Source organism: Mesocricetus auratus, unplaced genomic scaffold (assembly GCF_017639785.1).
Source record: "Mesocricetus auratus isolate SY011 unplaced genomic scaffold, BCM_Maur_2.0 Super-Scaffold_100011, whole genome shotgun sequence".
In the NCBI taxonomy this organism is placed as follows: domain Eukaryota; kingdom Metazoa; phylum Chordata; class Mammalia; order Rodentia; family Cricetidae; genus Mesocricetus; species Mesocricetus auratus.
In genome coordinates this window covers 10,497,404-10,516,229 of record NW_024429195.1, presented here as the reverse complement: position 1 = coordinate 10,516,229, position 18,826 = coordinate 10,497,404, and the positions used below count along the sequence as shown (strand labels likewise).

General features: G+C 48.7%; 2 protein-coding genes across 2 annotated transcripts in view; one reads left to right on the top strand and one right to left on the bottom strand.

Moving 5' to 3' along the window:
• The window catches only part of Smad9 (SMAD family member 9), a 44,557-nt gene extending 32,558 nt beyond the window's left edge, over nt 1–11,999 (top strand). The window contains exons 4-6 of the mRNA XM_005077464.4: nt 204–425; nt 3,015–3,271; nt 8,192–11,999. Coding sequence (XP_005077521.1) covers nt 204–425; nt 3,015–3,271; nt 8,192–8,335 — 623 coding nt within the window. The 3' untranslated portion in view covers nt 8,336–11,999. The remainder of the gene's footprint in view (nt 1–203; nt 426–3,014; nt 3,272–8,191) is intronic.
• Nucleotides 12,000–13,946: 1,947 nt separating this feature from the next.
• On the bottom strand, nt 13,947–18,311 carry LOC101823038 (regulatory factor X associated protein). The gene is made up of 3 exons (XM_005077463.4): nt 17,752–18,311; nt 16,234–16,341; nt 13,947–15,401 (listed from the first exon to the last, which is right to left on the bottom strand). Exons 1-3 carry the CDS (start codon nt 18,151–18,153, stop codon nt 15,291–15,293), a joined length of 621 nt encoding a protein of 206 aa, XP_005077520.1. The 5' UTR covers nt 18,154–18,311; the 3' UTR covers nt 13,947–15,290.
• Between the last annotated feature and the right edge of the window lie 515 nt (nt 18,312–18,826).

Sequence of the window (18,826 nt, the reverse complement as noted above, 5' to 3'; positions counted from 1 at the left end):
GGAAAATTAACAAAGACCCTGGCCTTAGACTCATGGGTGCAATAAACGAACGCGCTAGCCCCCAACAGCTTCCATCATGCACGAGCGTTTGAAGGACGGTTAAAAGAAGGCGGACCCCGAGCAAAAGCCGGTTCTCTGGTTTAAGGTGTTCATTTCCGCTTCCTGTTGAGATCATGAGCCTTCCCTCTCTCGTTTTCCTGCAGACTTCCGGCCGGTTTGCTATGAGGAACCCCAGTACTGGTGCTCCGTTGCCTACTATGAACTCAACAACCGGGTCGGAGAGACTTTCCAGGCGTCCTCGCGGAGCGTCCTCATAGACGGCTTCACCGACCCCTCCAACAACAGGAACAGGTTCTGCCTCGGGCTTCTCTCAAACGTCAATAGGAACTCAACCATCGAGAACACCAGGAGGCACATCGGGAAGGGTGAGCGCCCGCCCGCCCGCCCAGCCTGGCTCCATCACCGCCTCTGAGCCGGAATGCTGGTGTAGACCCTGGGGAGGCCCCGAGGCCGTGCTGGCTGTCACCACCGGAGGGGGACGTGCTCCCTTAGGATCTCTTTGCCTCTGAAGTCAGTAGACCATCTTCAGGGGCGACTTGGGCTGCGTGCCTGTAACCCCAGCGCTGGCACCCCCAGTGGAAGCAGCAGGGTTAGGGGTTCATCTGTACGGAAATGCAAACTGCTCCTCCCGTTAGACTGTGGCCCAGTATGTGTGAATGCCCCGCCACCCCACCAGGTGACCCCTATGCAGACCCAACCCTGAGAACAAGTCTGCTCTGAGGTCGTGATCTTGACACTGACACCGGGTTCAAAGCCACACTGCATTGGCCTACGTGATGGTCGGGCCAAATGAAACCACATGACCGCAGGCTCCTTCTCAAGGCGCTGGTGTCTCTAGCCAGAGGCCAGCCTGCAACTGGATTCTGTCCTCACGGGACGGTCAGAGCAGGCTCACACAGTCCGCCTTGGGCTCTGCTCCTTCCTCCAGAGGACCCACCTTCCCGTTCTCCCCAATGCCAGCTTGTGCCAGCTTTGCAGATCAGGAGGGAAAACCACCCCCTAATACAGACAGGCCAGGCTCAGGTGACAAAAATCTTATCTGTTGTATGCAGTCGGTCCCGGAAGGATTATAAATACCCTTGAAGGTCAATCAGTTAAAACACCCACAAGCCTGTAGCAGCTCCGCGCAGGCTGTTACCGCCAGCTCTCAGGTCTGGGGGGGTCAAGGTGCAAGCGGGTCTCTGGAGTCCTCTTCTGCGGTGGCAGATAGCGCGCACTGCAGAGGAACTGTCGCAAGGCAGACATGGGTAGTGTGGCCCACATCAGAGAGTGCAAAGGGAGGGGCCGCCACAAAAGGCAGAGCCCAGGATGACACCCAAGCTCAGAGAGCCCTGCTGCCTCGCCACTGCCCCTGCAGTAAATCCTCCCCCAGCCCCGTGCCTCGCCCCTGCCCCTGGAGTAAATCCAACCCCACTGGCCGAGCGCCCCCGCCCCCGGCTCGCACCCCACTTTTCCCTGGCCTCGATCGCCCGCACTTGGCTTTCCCCTGGCCTCCATGGCCTTCTCTTCTGCAGAACCAAGATGGTCTGAATCTCCGAGCAGTGCTGAGCAGACTGCTTTGCGCTCAGCCGTACAACTGAAGAATGCCCGGTCGCTGTCAGTCACCTCCCCCCTCCCCCTCCCCCCCCGCACAGGCGTGGTGAAGGGTGGCAGCCATGGTGAAGGGTGGCGGCAGCTCTGGCTTTGCTTGGTGGCCGTCCAGCGCAGGCACTGTGTTTCAGCCAATCAGAGCCTTCCTTCCACTTCCTCATGGTCACCAGTGCCTGAGTTGTGGGGGTCAGGCCTGATGAAGCCCTTCACGGAGGAAAATGGAGAGGAAAGCCGAGGGAAGTAAGAGAGAAGACCAGAGGAGAGGGACGGGGTGGGGGAGTGGATTTCGTTCGAGTTGTTCCTATTTCTGATCATCTCCAGTTCCATCCATTTTATAATCCCATGTTTTCAGCTGAACAAAATTCCATTGCACTGGTGTGCGTGCGTGCATGTGTGTGTGTGCCCGCGCACGTGTGTGTGTGTGTGTGTGTGTGTGTGTTGTACTCTATTTAGGATGTCCTTTTGAAATGGAATTCCAGGAATGTTAGAGAAACCGAGGCAAGCTACATGTTGCTTGTGTTTTCACATGACTGTGTGTGTGTGGAGTATGGTAGGGAGGCCCCTGCCCCCAGGATCACGTGGTGTGACCTGTAGGGTTGAGTGACATGCCTCTGAAATGAAATACGTCTCTGAATCCTCCACTCAGAAATATTTTAGCTTTGAGTCAGGGTCTCACCGTGCAGCCCTGGCTGGCCTGAACACTATGTAGGCCAGGCTGGTTTCCACTTCACCTGCCTCTGTTTCCCAAAAGTGGTGGGAGCCGTAATAAGTGAGAGACTATGGACTCATCTTTGAGAGTGTCCATTCATGTGGGTTGGGCTCCAAGTTTTTTTTTTTTTCCCTTGGGACTGGAGAGATGTCTCAGTGGGTAAGAGCACTGTCTACTCTTCCAGGGTTCAATTCCCAGCAGCCACGCGGCAGCTCTCACTTGTCTGTAACTCCAGTTCCAGGCCTTGTGACGCCACTGCATAGACATGCAGGCCTGCAAAACACCAATGCACATCAAACAAAAATAAATTTAAGGTTTTATTCCTGTGTGGGTGTTTTGCCTGTGTGTATGTATACATACATACCATGCGTGTGCAGTGCCCATAGCGGCCAGAAGAGGGCGTCAGGTCCTCTGGAACCAGCTCACTGCAGATGGTTGGGAGCTGCAGCTTGGGTGCTGAGAGCCCTCAGAGTTGAACTTTTTAATGGCTTTGTAGGGAGAGTCAAAGGAAGCAAATGGCATTCGGGGCACACACCTTCTCTTTCTATGACCAGTGGTACTGGAAGAGCTAACCCGACTGCGGCGGCTCCTGCCGCTCGCGGTGTGTCACGGAGAAGGGAGCCGAGTAGAAAGAGTGTGGTTTTTGTGCCCACAGGTGTGCATTTGTACTACGTTGGGGGCGAGGTGTACGCGGAGTGCGTGAGTGACAGCAGCATCTTTGTGCAGAGCCGGAACTGCAACTATCAGCATGGGTTTCACCCCGCCACGGTCTGCAAGATCCCCAGCGGCTGCAGTCTCAAGGTCTTCAACAACCAGCTCTTCGCCCAGCTGCTCGCCCAGTCCGTGCACCACGGCTTTGAAGTCGTGTACGAGCTGACTAAGATGTGCACGATTCGGATGAGCTTCGTGAAGGTGAGGATGCTGGCTTCGGGACTGTAAAATGGAAAATGCCCCTGGCTTGACGTGGCATTTGCTCAGCCAACGCAGGCCGATGACGACTTTGTTTTTGTTTTTGTTTTCTAAAAACGTTTGATTCTGGGACTCTTTTTTTTTTTTATCTAGTCCAACTTCTGCTGCCCATATATTCATGAGTGGGGCCACCCAAGGGAAATAGTGTGGTTGAGGTCAACCTACCAAGGGCCACAGCCTTAAAGAAAACTGGCTCTCCCTAAAAGCTATCAACTGTCTTCAGTTAAGACTGGGGGATTCCTGAACCTCCTGCTCCATCCAAATACTGACTCACTCTGTGTGTGTGTGTGTGTGTGTGTGTGTGTGTGTGTGTGTGTGTGTGTATCTCCCTCATTAATCTCTCTCTGTCTCTCTCTATGTCTCTGTCTCTCTGTCTCTGTCTCTCTCTCTCTCTGTCTCTCATTATCAAGTGGGCTAGAAACACTGAAGTAGTTCTGAGTAATTCGGGGATATTACTCTTGTTTAAAAATCTGGACTTGGACTTGTCCGTCAAACTCTGTGGTGTATATCATAGTTTTCACAGTGTCACATACCCCACCTAGGGAAAGAGTGTGGCTTCGTCCAGAGCTCTCTCATTTTCTTTTTAATTAATTAATTTAAAAAAATTATTGTGTATACAGTGTTCTGCCTGCATGTATGCTTGTACACCAGAAGAGGGCACCAGATCTCATCACAGATGGTTGTGAGCCACCATGTGGTTGCTGGGAATCGAACTCACAACCTCTGGTGGAGCAGCCAGTGCTCTTAACCTCTGAGACATCTCTCCAGCCCTTAATTTATCTTTGTTTTATCTGTATGGGTGTTTTGCTTGCAAGGGTGTCTGTGTGCCCCATGCATGCAGTGCCAAAAAGACCAGAAGAGGGCAGCATACCCCCAGAACTGTAGTTACATGAGGTTGTGAGCTGGCATGTGGGTGCTGAGAATTGAACCCAGGTCCTTAGCAAGAGCAGTCAGTGCTCCTAGCCACTGAGCCATCTCTCCAAGCCCCACTTGCCTTTTTAAAAGCAGTGCTGGGGACCAGGCCAGCCTGGTCTACATGAGCAAGTTCCAGGACAGCCTGGGCTGTTACACAAAGAACACCCCTCCCCACTGCAAAAAACAAACAAACAAAAAAGTCTTAAAGGGACCTCTTATTTTGAAGAGCTTTATTCATCTTTGACATTTAAAGCAGTAAAGAAACCCCTGGAAAATTTCCAACACACTGTCACTTTGGAGCCAGCAGGGGGCACCAACTCGCTGTTAGTGGACTATCCCTTGAGTGGGACAGTTAGTTTTCCTGAGTGCATGTTTTTTAATGAGGATGAGCTGTGGGTATCCCATAGGTAATTACTGTAATACAAGCATGCATGGAAATGTGATCATTTCCCAACAGCCACTAAATGTTCCTGAGCTATGCAGCAAGTTTATAGAGCTACAAATTTGGATTCACAGAAAACACACGGCTACTGCTGATATGAGCTGGCCCCCACCCCCTTCCTACCCCCTCCTCCCAGCGATGAGGAGAAAGAAATTCAGGTCCTCACACAGGCTAGGCAATTCGTTTAGCACTGAGACTCGTTGCTAGCCCGGCAAGGACTTAAACGATATAAAAGCTGTCAATGACGAGTTTAAAACTTTACAGACGACTAGACACAGGTAGCGATTATTGCAGGTGAAAAAAGCAGGTCACCTTTGAAGTTCTTTTCAGCTCTGATTTTACCGGCCATAGCTCTCCTACAATCAGCCAGTCAACAACTATTTATTGAGCAGCTGCCAGTGGCGGGCCAGGCGCTGCCCTGGGCATCGGGATGGTGCACGGTCGGTTATTCACGGGCGCTGCCCTGGGCATCGGGATGGTGCACCGTCGTCGGTTATCCACAGGCACTGCCTTGAGCCACCAGTGTGTTGGGAGAGGAAGTCAGGCAGCAAGCAACGAGTGTGGAGTGAATCAAATAAGGAAAATAGAGAGGTTACAGGTGCGGAGGCGTCACAGAAGCAGTGTGTGCCAGCAGAGGCCGGAGGTCCCGGGTCCTCTGTGAGGAAAGCTGCGCTCAGAAGCCCATGGCTGCTATGCGCCTGGTTATGAAAGGGAAGCAGGGTAACTGCAGCCTTGTGCAGGGGGGAGTTGAGTGGGCGAAATGAGAAGGGAGCATTTCCTGAGAGTTGAGCAGGGTTCAGCACTTCATGATGCCTTGAGACACTGGACAGGGGCGGGGTGGGGGAGGGGGTGCCATGGTTGACCTGTTATTTTGTTTGTTTGGAGACAGGGTCATTCTGTGTAACCCAAGTTGGCCTTGAACGCTACATCTTCCGGCCTCACCCCCTCTCCTGCTGGGCTTGCAGGTGTGCTGTCTTTAAAGGACCATTCTGACTAAGTGGAGACAAGATGTTCTGCAGTGAGGTGGGAAGGGAGAGGCCACTGAGAAACCATGGCGGCGATAGAGAGGACGAGCAGGGGTTAACAGCACTGGCTGCTCTTGCAGAGGACCCGGGTTCAGTTCCCAGCACCCACACGGCAGCTCACAACCATTTGCAACTCCAGTTCCAGGGGATCTGACGCCCTCTTCTGGCATCCACAGGCACTGCACACATATAGTGCTTAGATATACAAGCATGCAAAGCATCCATATTTTAAAGAAGCTATTGCAGAATCCAGGTGGGAGTTGAGGGTCACCTCTGCCAGGAGAGCACCAGCAGAGTTGTGGGAAGTGCGGGGCTCCCCACCAGGACGGGGGTTTGACGTGGAGGTGAGCGAAGAGAGCTACAGGTGATAAGAGTTGCTTTCCACCAGGATGGCGAAGATACAGGTGCGTGAGGTGTGCAGATAAGGCTGAGTGTTCAGTGTGGGTCACAGCAACTGCTGACGTCAGTCAGCCACAGTCACAAGAAGATGCCGAGGTGACAGACAAACCCAGGAGTCTGGAGGGAGCGGTCAGGGCTGGAGATGTAAGTTGGGGACGTCCTTATTTGCATGGTATCTAACTCCATGTATTTGGATGGGACCACAGGTTTGAATTTAAACACAGAGGACTGGGAGCCCCAGACTCAACTATAAAATGAGGGAGGAGAGAAATAGTCAGCAAACAAGCTGGAGGAGGGCCAGGCAGTATAAAGATCCCTGGATGCACCAGTGGACAGAGCTACACATTTAGAAAGATAGATAATTTATTTCTGTGTTAGTGGCTGAAATTTTATGTCTCTGATAGTCTCATTTTCCTTTCCCCACAAAAATCGTGGTGGTAGAGGGTTAGATGCAGGAGTGTCTAACCCACAGCCTCTTTGGCTGTGTGAAGCTGAGGGCAGCTATGAATACGATATACTTAAAATATTCTAAGATTTCATCGAGAGCTTCTGTGGTTCAGTTGTGTGTCTCTCAAGTGTAAACTTTGCTGGTGATGAGGTCTTGCTGAAAACCAGAGGGTTTCGGGGAGAAGCAGACATGGGAGAGTCAGAAAGGATGGAGATACGGGGAATAGTCAACTGCCAGGTGGGCCCACAAGCCCACAGAGGTGACCGTGAGTGACCAGGCTGTGTGGTTAAGCTGAATACTGGTAAGAAACACACGTGTTTTTTATGTGTATGGCTCCTGCCTGTGTGCATATCTGTACTATGCCCGCTGAGGCCAGAAGAGGCCGGAGTTAAAGGTGGTTGTGGGTGCTGGGAGCCAAACCCTGGTTCTCTGCAAAAGCATCCACTGCTCTTAACCACGGAGACCTCTCTCCAGTCACTAACAAACATAATCTGAAATCCCTCCTTAATGCTTAAATAAGTCTCCATTGGTGAACAACGGATACATATGAACACCTACCATCTATGTATCCATCTTCTGTCTGCCTGCCTGCCTGCCTGCCTGTCTGTCTGTCTGTCTGTCTGCCTGCCTGCCTGTCTATCTATCTGTCTGTCATTTTAGTAACTGTCTGTCCTTCTAATAGAGATAAATAGGAAATTTCTGAGTGAGCCTGAGACAGAAGAGAAACAAACTCTAAGCTCTGAGATTCCATCCTCCAAATCAAGAGTTGCTAATTTTTATTAGATCCAGTGTCAGATCTTCAATGAGTAGCAGTTTTGTGTTGACACTGGCTTCCACGTGAAGAGTGGACCATGCTGGTGAGCCCCTTTCCTTGTGAAGGGGAGATGACAGCATCTCCCACGGGATGTGTAGATTCCCAGATCACCGCTAAATGGGTGTCTGACTGTAAGTAAGCTAACAGGGAACACCGTGACTGACCTGGACTCTCTGATGAATCTGCTCCACGGAGGCTCCACTTCTCACAGGAAGCCTTCCCTGTGCTCTGCCTGGTGACCTCTGGCAAAGGGGTATCATTCAGTCTGGGCTTGTAGATGGAAGTTTCTTTTTTCCTTTTTTTTTTTTTTTTTTTTTTTTTTTTGCCGAGACAGGGTTTCTCAGTGTAGCTTTGGAGCTTATCCTGGTACTCAGTCTATAGACCAGGTTGGCCTCGAACTCACAGAGATCCACCTGCCTCTGCCTCCCAAGTGCTGGGATTAAATGCCTGGTATAGATGGGAGTTTCTGTCCCACCTGGTCCTGTAACCATTTAGTCCCAAATAAACACACAGAGGCTTATGTTAATTATAAACTGTTTAGTCAATGGCAAAGGCTTCTTATTGGCTAGCTGGCTCTTAATTATGAACCCATTTCTATAAGTCTATGTGGTTTTGGTTTACTGGAGAATTCCTGGCATCCTGTCTTCCCAGCAGCTCCTTCTCTGTCTCCCTCTTCCCAGCATTCTCCGAGTCTGGTAGCCCCGCCTATACTTCCTGCCTGGCTATTGGCCAATCAGGGTTTTATTAAACTGCTAAGAGAAACATGGTCACAGCATACAGAAGGACATCCCTCATCACGGGCTCTTTCCTTGCTTTGCAGGGTTGGGGAGCTGAGTATCATCGTCAGGATGTCACCAGCACCCCCTGCTGGATTGAGATTCATCTCCATGGACCACTGCAGTGGCTGGACAAGGTTCTAACTCAGATGGGCTCCCCGCATAACCCCATTTCTTCAGTGTCTTAACAGTCAGGGCGTCAGCTACGCGGCCACAGAACAGATGCAGGCAGTGGCTTCTGTCATTTCAACCTGCTGCTAATGGAAGTTTCTGGATGCAGGTGTAAATACATATAATGCATATTATTCACAGCTTTGTCACCATTTGCATTGTGCTGCCTGGTTAACCTGGGCTAGCCCGGTGTGGTTCGAGAACGGCGTTTTCCAGGCCCGTGCTGGGATGAGGACCCATGTCTCCCGGGAGAGGGGAACCAGTGTGTAAAGGGCGTTGGCAGACTCCGAGGCCCCTTCAGTCGGCTCCTCACTGTGCAGGATGCTGTTTCCCCTGAGTAAACACAAAGCTGCTTTTGTTAAGGAAATGAAAAAGCAAAGAAAAAAATCCAAAACAAAAACAAACTAACAAAAAGGACGGGGCTTGGGAGCACTAGAGCAAAACCCAGTCAAACCCACATGGTTTAAAAGAAAACATCTCACGTGCAATGTGAATGGCAAGAAAGGAAGTCAAACCCACAGTGGTCTGTAAGATGAGCCCCAGAAAATTTATCTCTGAAGTTGAAGTATGCAAAACCAGGTACTGCAGCGACGTCGGTGGTACGTTCAGACAGACTGAAACTGTGACTGGAAAGGGAGAAACTGTGAAGCCTCCAGTCATGTGGCCACTGCTTAAAAAGTCGAGGCTAATAAGGGGGAAGTGTCCGAGACGAGCCATAGTGACAGCGTTAGTCCAGAGCTCGGTCCCAGGAGCACAGGGGACTTCCACTCTGGGAGTCGGGCTCCAGTCTTCCAGCGCCCCCTGTCGGGGGACCTGCAGATGGCTGTGTCTGCCTGGGTGCACTCTGTGCACAGTTGAAGCCGCCGCAGACTGAAGGGTTGGGAGGAGTATCGTGTGACAACATGCACTGTCCAGCATGCTCATACTGAAGCCCCCAAGGTAGGGCACCCTTTGCCAAGTCTTTCCTCCTGGTGGCAGATACCAATTAGTTACAAAGATTAAGACAACAGCAAAGCCCTGGGGGCGATCTAGAGGTGTCTTTGAATCATATTTACATATTGCTTAGCCCGACACCTATGTTAGATTAAGTTATTAGTTGGTTACATCCTGGCTGTCTCTTCTAAAGCTATGAAATGCCTGGGTATAATTTCCCAAGTGAGATGGGAATGTCTCATGTGTCCTACATTTTTGAGGAAACAGTGGTAGGGAACAATAAGGCATCTTTAGGAATGTCTTATGTATATACATGCATATGTCAGTGTGCATGTATTATTAAAGTCTGCTACTTCCTCCTTTGGATGATAAAGGGAAATTGCCTCCAGATATCACGGTGTGTGCCTCTCGGTGATCACCGCATTGCTTGTAAGTTTACTTCATGCCCTTTGGGAAGCACACTGTTTAAGATGGCATTTATGCTTGTAATGGGTAGAGTTTCTGTAATCTTAAGTTTCCTTCGTTTAATCTGTTCTACCTAGCATCAACACACATGCATTTATTGTTTCCCATTCGATTGTATTTAAGATAGATATGATGTGACAAGTCACACCATGCCTAGTGTATCTATAAAACCTATCACATATATATCATAAATGTATATGATGTATACATATCAAAAGACACTCTTTTATGTCTCGCACTAAAGCCTGGGAGCCCACTTAGAGTGTAGAAAAACCCAAGCTCATTGATTCATTAGGTCTGCCTTGCGCATTTGCGTGTACCACGTACAATGTCAGGTGCTGCGGAATCGAACCTACGCTGGAGGCAGCCCCCACCTCCAGGGAGCTGCAAATGTGACAGTAAGCATTTGCACAGACTCAGAACTCATAAAACCCACACATGCAAATCTTCTTGGACTATAAAAGAATGCAATCAAGTTCTTAATTACTGCCGTATTGAAATTTTATGTCTTTTAAGAACAGTTAGGTAATTTATCTTTTCATAAGTGCTACTTTTATTTCTCACCATGCCAACTCCTTGCATCCCTATATTTCTGGTAATTTCCCCAGCTTCGTCCTCGGAAAAATCATTTGTAAGGCAGACCTTCTCCAAGTACCCACCCATTCAAGGACACAAAGCCCTTGTCTCAGATTTCTCACAGTCCTTTGGATCTCTCCCCCAAGTGCTCAAACTCCTCCGGCAATATGTAGCCAATCGATCTGTTCAGAGGTAGAGGTGGGCGGGTTTCTGTGAATTCAAGGCTACATATGATGAGTTCCGGGACAGCCAAGGCTATACAGTGAGACCCTGCCTCAAAACAAAAGTAGAAGCTTAAAAACAAAACCAACTACTTGGATTTCCTTGCGGTATTAAGAAGGCAGACAAAATATTGAAGTGTGCCTGATTTCTTTGAGAAAGGAATCATGGCATAGGTGCATATATCATCAGAGAATTTAGCATTAAACGGATGTTAGCCTTCTGCTCTCGTAACATGGTCACATTTTAATCAGCCCCCACCCCCAACTGCTAAGAGATCTAAAAAGTTCATAATGTAATACTTGACTTCAGACTCCTTTGACCATTTGGCCTGCATTCCATGATACAGACAAGCAGAAATATGCTGTGTAGTGTTGTTTTACAGGATGAAGAGGAAAGTTGGCAGGCCAGGTCTTTACACATTGTTGCCCTGGGCAGGGTCGTACAATGGAGAACTGCACCAGTTCGGCCTGCCCACGAGACGCGGGGTGTTTATCGCCATGTTGGAGTCAGTATTTGTGTGAGTCTTAACCAAAATAAGACTTGATTAGTTTGTTTCAGCAGGATGATAATGCTAACAGCTGCTTCAGAGCTAAAAAGATGCCACCTTTTAGCACACACACACACTTGGGTGTTTAGAATGCTCTGCCATTGTCTTCCAATGATCAAGTTATCCCCATCATGGCAACAGAAAGAACAGCAAAGCATCTTATAAACATTGCCTGCTGGACGTCAAGCTCTTGCTTAACGCTGAATGAGTGCCAGATATATCATGTATATATTTAATAAAGCAAGTTATACCATGCATTCCATATCTTACCTGCTAGAACTCAACAGCTGAACTGTACACGGGTAGGTAGCCCTCGAATATGTTAAAGATGAGTTCAAATGAATATAAAACAGACCTCCAAGAGCAGCCTTTGGTCTGGCAGCCTGGCTTTCTGTCCTGGAAATGCCGTACATCATCATCTGGTGGTTTATGGTAGACAATGCTGTAGATAGACCTCACACCTTTGGGCTCATTTTTTGTCAAACTTAGGTAATAATTCTGTGTGTATTATCTGTGGTTCCTTAAGATGCTTAATCATAAGCTGTCCTACTTGAAAAGATTTTTAAGAATTGTTCATGCTGTAAAAACATTGGTCACACTTTATTTTTAACATCTTGGAATAATTGGCATTATATGTGTAATTTTAAGAATACTTTGCAGAAATTTTAGAGGTGGTTGACAGCTTCTCCCCAGCTTAGCACCAGGCTACGACTAAATAAACCCTTTGTATGGTGAAATAATGGAAGAAGTAAATTAAATACACACCAGTTGAGTATCCTATCTTAGCAACTCAGCACTATGCATGTTAGTCAAGGAACACGTATGTATTACGAGGATTAGCATGTAATATGTAAGGAAAACTTTCACTAAAAGTCATTTATTTTTCATATGCCATGAAGTATGTCTAATGGATTAAAATGTTTTCTAAGAGAAACTTATGCACCTGCAGATGACTGAAGTGTTTGCAAATCGCTTTTGTTTTCCGGGCCCCAGTTGTCCTACTGATTCTAAACTTTACAGCTGCGAGCTGGTTGGGGTTCAGAAAGCCTTGGGAAGGGGCAGAGGGTACACAACTTAGAGTCAGAATTGTCTGTCTTAGAATATTGGGGGATGCCTTTTAAACTGAGTATTTTTGCTTGTGGTTTAGTGGCTTGGTATACAAGCTAGCAGTCTCACAAAAAACAAAACAAGCCATGTCTAGGCAGGCCATACATGGAGCCTGATAGTTGAGCCCTCCTGCCTTGCTGCTGTTTAAATGCCACAAGACAATAGTTCTGAAAGCCACATGTCTGAAGCCAGTCTCTGTGCCAGTGTTGAGGTGCTGGCAAGGCTGATTCTGGAGGCGCTGGAGAAAAATAGTTTTTTCTAAATCATGGGGGCTGGGTACATTTCCTTTCACAGGAAGCCTGCAGAATCCTGTGCCCATCCATCTCATCTGCTTCTTGCAGGGTAAGATCTATGTAGTCTTCACTGTTTTAGCTGATGGAGTTCACCAATTTTAAAATTTGTCATCCAGGGAAAAACAACTAAGTGCACCATTCACTCAGTAAATATCAAACCCCATGGCCTTCATTAACTGTTTACCATTTACAGGTCTACAGGGTGGTTTTGTGCATCTAAGCAAGGCTTAGCTGGCCTAGGCTGGCATCAGACTTCTCTCTCAGGGATGATAGCTTATGTCACATAGCCTTACTGACACGTGTCAGGCTATCAGGTGGTACAACGGAGATCAGACCATAGACCTTTATCTCAGATTCCTTGTGTAGGGTAGGTCTTGTTACCATGGTAACTGGGTGGGTGTTGGGGAAGTCCTGTGCATTTGTCAATAAAGCACTGTCTGGCCAATAGGGAATCTAGATAGGAGGGACTAGGAGTCCAAAAGGACTCTGGGTAGGAGAAACACGAGGAGAGTCAACATGTAACCGCCATGGGGTAGGAGCCCGGAACTATTCTCCAGTAAAAGACATACTTAGATTAACATTATGGGGTAATTACTTAAAGCAGAGCTAGCCAGTAAGAGACAAGCAAGGCCAACAGCTTCATAATTAATATAGCCTCCTGTGTGTTTATTTGGGACTGATGCGGCTCTAGAACCAGGCTGGCGGGAAGGCTCCTCTCAAGGAAAAAGCTTCTTTTTACAGAGGTGGGAGTCTAAAAATGTAAGTGCAAATGTTCGAAACCCTCAGAGGTTCAGCTCTATGCTGATCAAAACAAGTCTCATGTCAGTTAATCCTGTATTGAGGAATAGGTAAATAAAAACCTAATACATGCCAAAACTGAGTATGTAGAATGGGGGAGTGTGGTCAGCTGTAATACATCTACTCTAAAGCAAAAACCTTACTGAAGGATTTTAAGGGACAAAAACTTACAGTGTAACAGGTAATAGTTAAGTTATATTGGAATCTATCCTAATTCCTATCTAAATTCATGAATGGGTATCTACTTTATTCTTAATACTCCAGAGAAAGACTCCAAACCCCTGGGTGATCTACTCTAGGGCTTGACAAGTATTTAAGCCATCTCCAAGTTCTTAAAATGTGAATCTAATCCATTCATTTATCTCTATTGATGTCACACTTTCTCTCTTACTCTATAACTGAAGAAGTATAAGCTGGGTTATTTTGCTACAAAAGTTAACAAGTTCTGTCAGGGATGTCCAACCTTTTGAGACTGCAACATGACACTGTCACTACAAATGTGTTGGGCATATGCACAGCTATCCTGGGACAGGCGTGCCTATGGGCTGCAAGTGGACAGACCGGCACGTCTAGAGAAACAATAAGGCTCCCAATACTGTAAGTACAGTACCAAATAGTAAATGAACTCCTTTATAGCTGGTGTGAAGCACCTAAAGAAATAAGTACAACAACAACAACAAAAAAAAATCAAAGGTCAACAACTGGACTTTAATACTTTTGGCAAAAGGATCTTTTTCAGCTACACAAATATACAACACAAACTGAAGAAAAACATCCTCCCCCCCCCCTTTTTTTTAATGTGGTGGTGCAGGGGATTGAACCAAGGGCCTTGAGCATGCTGGGCAGGTGCTCTAAGGCTACGCTGTATCCCCAGCTCTTGAGTACTTATTGTAATAGCTGTAAATTTAACATCATATACATTTCAGAGCTTAGGAATTAACCAACTAGCACATTTCTGCAGAGTCCATCTTGAGACACATTTATTAACCTACTTCTGGATATATTATTGACATTTTATTCTCTATCTTATGGTATTTTTGCCTTTCTAAAGTTTTCCTAGGAGAAAGTACAAATATAAATACATATTATATATACACACCCAGATAATCCATGACTCCTTTAACAGTACTTAGGAATGAGTGCTAAAGTAGTGCAGTTTTGAAAATGACTGACAAACCATTTTCAGGCTCTCCTTTATGAAGAACATTAAGAACACATCCAAGAAAACCAATTCTGCCCTGGCTGTGGTGGCGGAGTATGTCTGAACTGTCCACAGATTCAACAGAGACAATGAGCTTTAAAGAAGAGGGACACAAACAATCAGGTGCCCACTTCAATGCCTCCTCTCTAGCTTACATGAAGAGATCAGTGATATTCCTCACAGGTATGACCATGCCTGGCTCTCACAGCGGCAGCCTTGGCTGTAAAGAAAGGTTCTCAGAAGAGCCTGACCTGGCGCTCTGACCTCAGGTTATCACTGCAGCTGAGGTGCACTAGTGGCAAGGTAACATTTAGCTGTGAGAGTATCAGACCCCGAAGAACATTCAGTATGCCTGGCCCCTCACTCCAGCCCAGCTTTGTTTGTTGTCACTACAACCCAGAACACGGTCTTTCCCATGCCTCATGATGAGATCATGGTGCTAGATGAATTGAGATTACTATGCTATGACTTCCACAGAAAGCAACTGCCTCATTAGCTTCAGTGAGACAACTGAAGAAAAATATTAAAACTGTAAAGGTGACTTTTTTCAAACTCATAGTGATCTGAAAGGATTCAATGCAAAAATGCAATACTTGTTTATCCCCAAATGCACAGGCACATTTATAGGAAAGTGTCTTTTACAGCCTCTCTCTGCCTCTGTTTTGAGGAAGGAGTTTGCTACGTAGTAGCCCAGGCAGGCTTGAACTTGGGATCCTCTCAGCTCAGCCTCCCAAGCGCAGGGATTCCAGGTGGGCACCACCAGTGCCTGATTATCAGGACGTCACCATCAGTATAAAAAGCCCATTCATCCAGGGTAGTTCGTGAGCCCCTCACACTGGTGCTCCTGGAAACTGCTGCTGTCTTTGCTCCAAAACTTGCTGATTTAATAGCTGCTGCTGCTTCTGCAGAAACTGGACAACTTCTGGACTTCTCAGTAATGACTTAAAGAGAAGAGAGGGAAAATGGATTATTATGGAATTATCATATTTTTGTTTGCTTGTTTGAGCTTTAAAATCCAGGCAACACCCCGGCCTGAGTCTTTCAAGTGGGGGAATGTTATAACAAAGTATCAAATACAATGATGATCTTTTACTATTTTCCCATATCACTTTGCAGTTTAATTTTCAGCATTGTCTTTGTCTACATTTTTATGTTGTCAAGTTTAAATCTTTTCTTCACGAGTCTTTGATATTATAAAACCTCAATGTGGAATTCTGAGATAAAATCCAAATTCATTTTTGAAAAAAATTTCTAATATTCTAACAAAAACTTATATAGTAAGTATGGTTTACATTCTTTCTTTCCTTCAAATTACTGTTCAAATATTCCAGTATTTATCAAACAATCACTCCTTTTCTGACTGACCTCTGATCACTTCTATCAGTTTTATATCAGAGACCCTTACTCAATATTAGTAATTATATCTCAATACATTACAGTACCGTTTCACAAACTTAGAGTCTGCTTTATATCAGAGACCCTTATTAAATATTTGTAATTGTATCTCAGTACGTTACAGTACTATCTCACATATTTAGAGTCTGTTTTAAAATCTCATCTTGCACAAAGGTCAATCAGTGAAGAAACAGGGCTCAGGGTGTTCCTTCCGGTGCAGTCCTGGGGTGGGGGGGGCACCTCCAGTCCAGTGATGAGGCACTGTGTGGTTCTGATGGCACTGAGCAACTTTTAAAGTCTTACAAAGGGAAAACAGTTCCACGGAGAACCAGCAGTTTTTTCTAACAGGCCTAAATTACTTTATGAGAAAACACTTACCAGTCTTTTCTGATTTAACACTTGTTCTAAAAGAGTAGGCCTTGCAGGGCGATCCCCAAAAGATCCTGTTCTTTGCTTGACAATGGAAAGTATGTTGTCTGTGCTTTCCTGGGATCAATGAAAGAACATTTAACACTGTATTAGTATCCATTACAGCAGGCAATTCAATTATAATGAACATGTCTTTGATTTTCTTCCTTTTGTTGAGTTCCTATGAAACCTGGGAAAGCCTCTTGGTAAGTCACAGGCATCGTGCTGGCAACTAATTCAAAGTAAGACTCCTCCCTGCAGGCTTTCCAACCTGGGTTCTTCAGCTTCCTGTAAGTCCTCAAACCAAAGATGCTGGGCAGAGGGGAATTTACCTGCAAGCTGTTTTCAATATTGCAGAAGATTGGCAGGTGAAACCAAATTCTCTTCACACACAACAATCTAAGTCAAAACAGTCTGCCTGCTTTGGGACAAAGCAATCTACTGCTAATGAGATACCGGATTCACACCCGATTCACACCCCCCAAGAAGGGAGAGGCAGCAAAACACTGCTCACAGAAACAAACGACACAGCTCTCTGTGGAAATCACAGGTGTGAAGCCACAGTACACAGCAAACAGGCAAGTTCTGCAACAGCAACCTTACCCTGAGACATCGAATCCCATAAACAATTAGCAGTGCTGACCCCAGATACGGAAGAACCTAAATAGTTAGTTTCCCTTACATACGACGTTGCTGAAGTTAAATGAAACATTCTGTCCCTAATAAAGCCACAGTATGACAATGAAAACTGGGAGACTTTGCTAAGGGTGGACTTCAGGGCCTGGGATATGCAAAGAACCACAAAATCAAAGACGCTTGTAGTAGAAACAATTCTGAGCCATCTAGACCAAACTTCCACAAGTGTTAGGATTCCCCTTCCAAAGGGAATTTTTGAGGTAAGGAGTCCTCCTACTTTTTAGGGATTCTTTTTCGTTGTAAACAGCTCAAACACTTAGGTGGATTTGGCTAAGCTTGAGCGGAAATGCGCACCCATTAGAATCTTCACCTAACGAAAATAACCCTGAAGGAAACACCGCATAGGCCCCCAGACGAGGGAGCTGAAACTTCAGCGAGGCGAATCCCGAGTGCAGAGGGCACACCGTGGTTCTTCACCCTCGCCCGCCACGCACGCGGCTCACACCAAGCAACCCCCAAAGCGCTCCGAGACTCACCAGCCCCGCCCACGAGCCAACTTTTCCGGGGGACGGCTGGTTAAAAGGACAGGGGCACTGAGGACACTGACAGCCGGGGACGGGGGTTTGTAACACGCGGGACGCTAGGGACTGGGCGGGGAGGGGCTGCGGACAAGAGGGGCAGGCAGATCTCCTCCTCCAAGGCACCGGTGTCAGCTGGGGTCCCCGCTGTCTGCGCACTCGCCACCGGATCGGGGTGGAGGCTGAGCCCGGCCCCCCCGGGAGCGGGTGTGGGAGCCCCCCGCATCCGTGCAGAGCCGGGCTGCACCCAGCTGCCCCGGCCCGGGACGCATACCTCCAGCTTGACGCTGCCCGTGCCGGCCGCGGGGGCGCCGGCGGAGCCCAGGGCCTGGTCGCTCTTCTTCTTCTTGTACTTGTCCTTGTACATCTTGTTGCGGTGCTTCTTGCACATCCAGGGCTTGCGCTGCTTGGCCACCTGGCTGGTGGTCTCGCGGCAGCCCTGGTAGGTGCAGGTCTTGGCGCCCCGCCTGCGCGCCGCGCCGCCGCCCTCCGCGCCCTCGTCCTCGGGCTCCTCGGGGCTGGCCGCACTCTCGCCGCCGCCCGCGGGGTCCGAGGGGTCCAGCAGGTCGGCGTCGTCGTCCCCCGCCTCGTCCTCCGCATCCGCCGCCGCCACCGCCTCGCTCCCCGCCGGGCCCGGCCTCGGAGTGCCGTCCGCCGCGGCCTCGTCCTGCCGCATCACCAGCACCGTCACCGGAGGGGCCGACTCCGGGCACGCGGAGCCCGGCCGCGAGCCCTCGGACACAGCCTGAGCCTCCGTGGTGCCGCCAGAGCTCCGGGCCCGCCCCCGCGGCCCGTCAGCACCGGAGAAACGCCAGCCGCGGCCTCACCAGCGGCCCGCCGGGACTGCCGGAGCCGCCTCCCCACGGCGCCTGCGCCGCCAGAGCCCCGCCCCCAAGCCGACGCTTCGGGGTTCCGTGGGCGGGGCTGAGCAGCCGCAAGAAAGCACCGACCGCGCCTGCGCGGTGGCATCCCCGGAGCAGGCAGGGCTGAGCGGGCCGGATAGGCACCGACTGCGCCTGCGCGGAGGCCGTCCGCTAGAGGGCGCTAGGCTCTCGCAGACAAGGAGCCCAAGTCGGCTAGGTGGAGCAGAAGCGACGACTGCGCCTGCGCGGATGTCTTAACCTGGTGGGCGGTTCCGGCTGGAGGAGCCAGGCGAGTCCTAGGAGGACTGCGTCTGCGCAGAGAGCGGGACACCGTCTGCGCAGAGGGCGGGACACCGAGCCGCCTGTCCCAGGTCTCAGGAGAAGCTTTCTGCCCGCCCTCGCCAACCGGGTCGGAGAACTCTGGCTCCCGAGAGACCCGAGGAGAGAAGCTCGGGAATCGCCTGGAGGAGAAAACGATCGGCTCAC

Coding starts and splice junctions, on each gene's coding strand:
- LOC101823038 (XM_005077463.4), bottom strand. CDS start 18,153: ATGCGGCAGGACGAGGCCGCGGCGGACGGCACTCCGAGGCCGGGCCCG. Junction 16,342..17,751: donor CGGGCAGCGTCAAGCTGGAG/GTATGCGTCCCG, acceptor CATTGATCCCAG/GAAAGCACAGACAACATACT. Junction 15,402..16,233: donor TGTTAAATCAGAAAAGACTG/GTAAGTGTTTTC, acceptor CTTCTCTTTAAG/TCATTACTGAGAAGTCCAGA.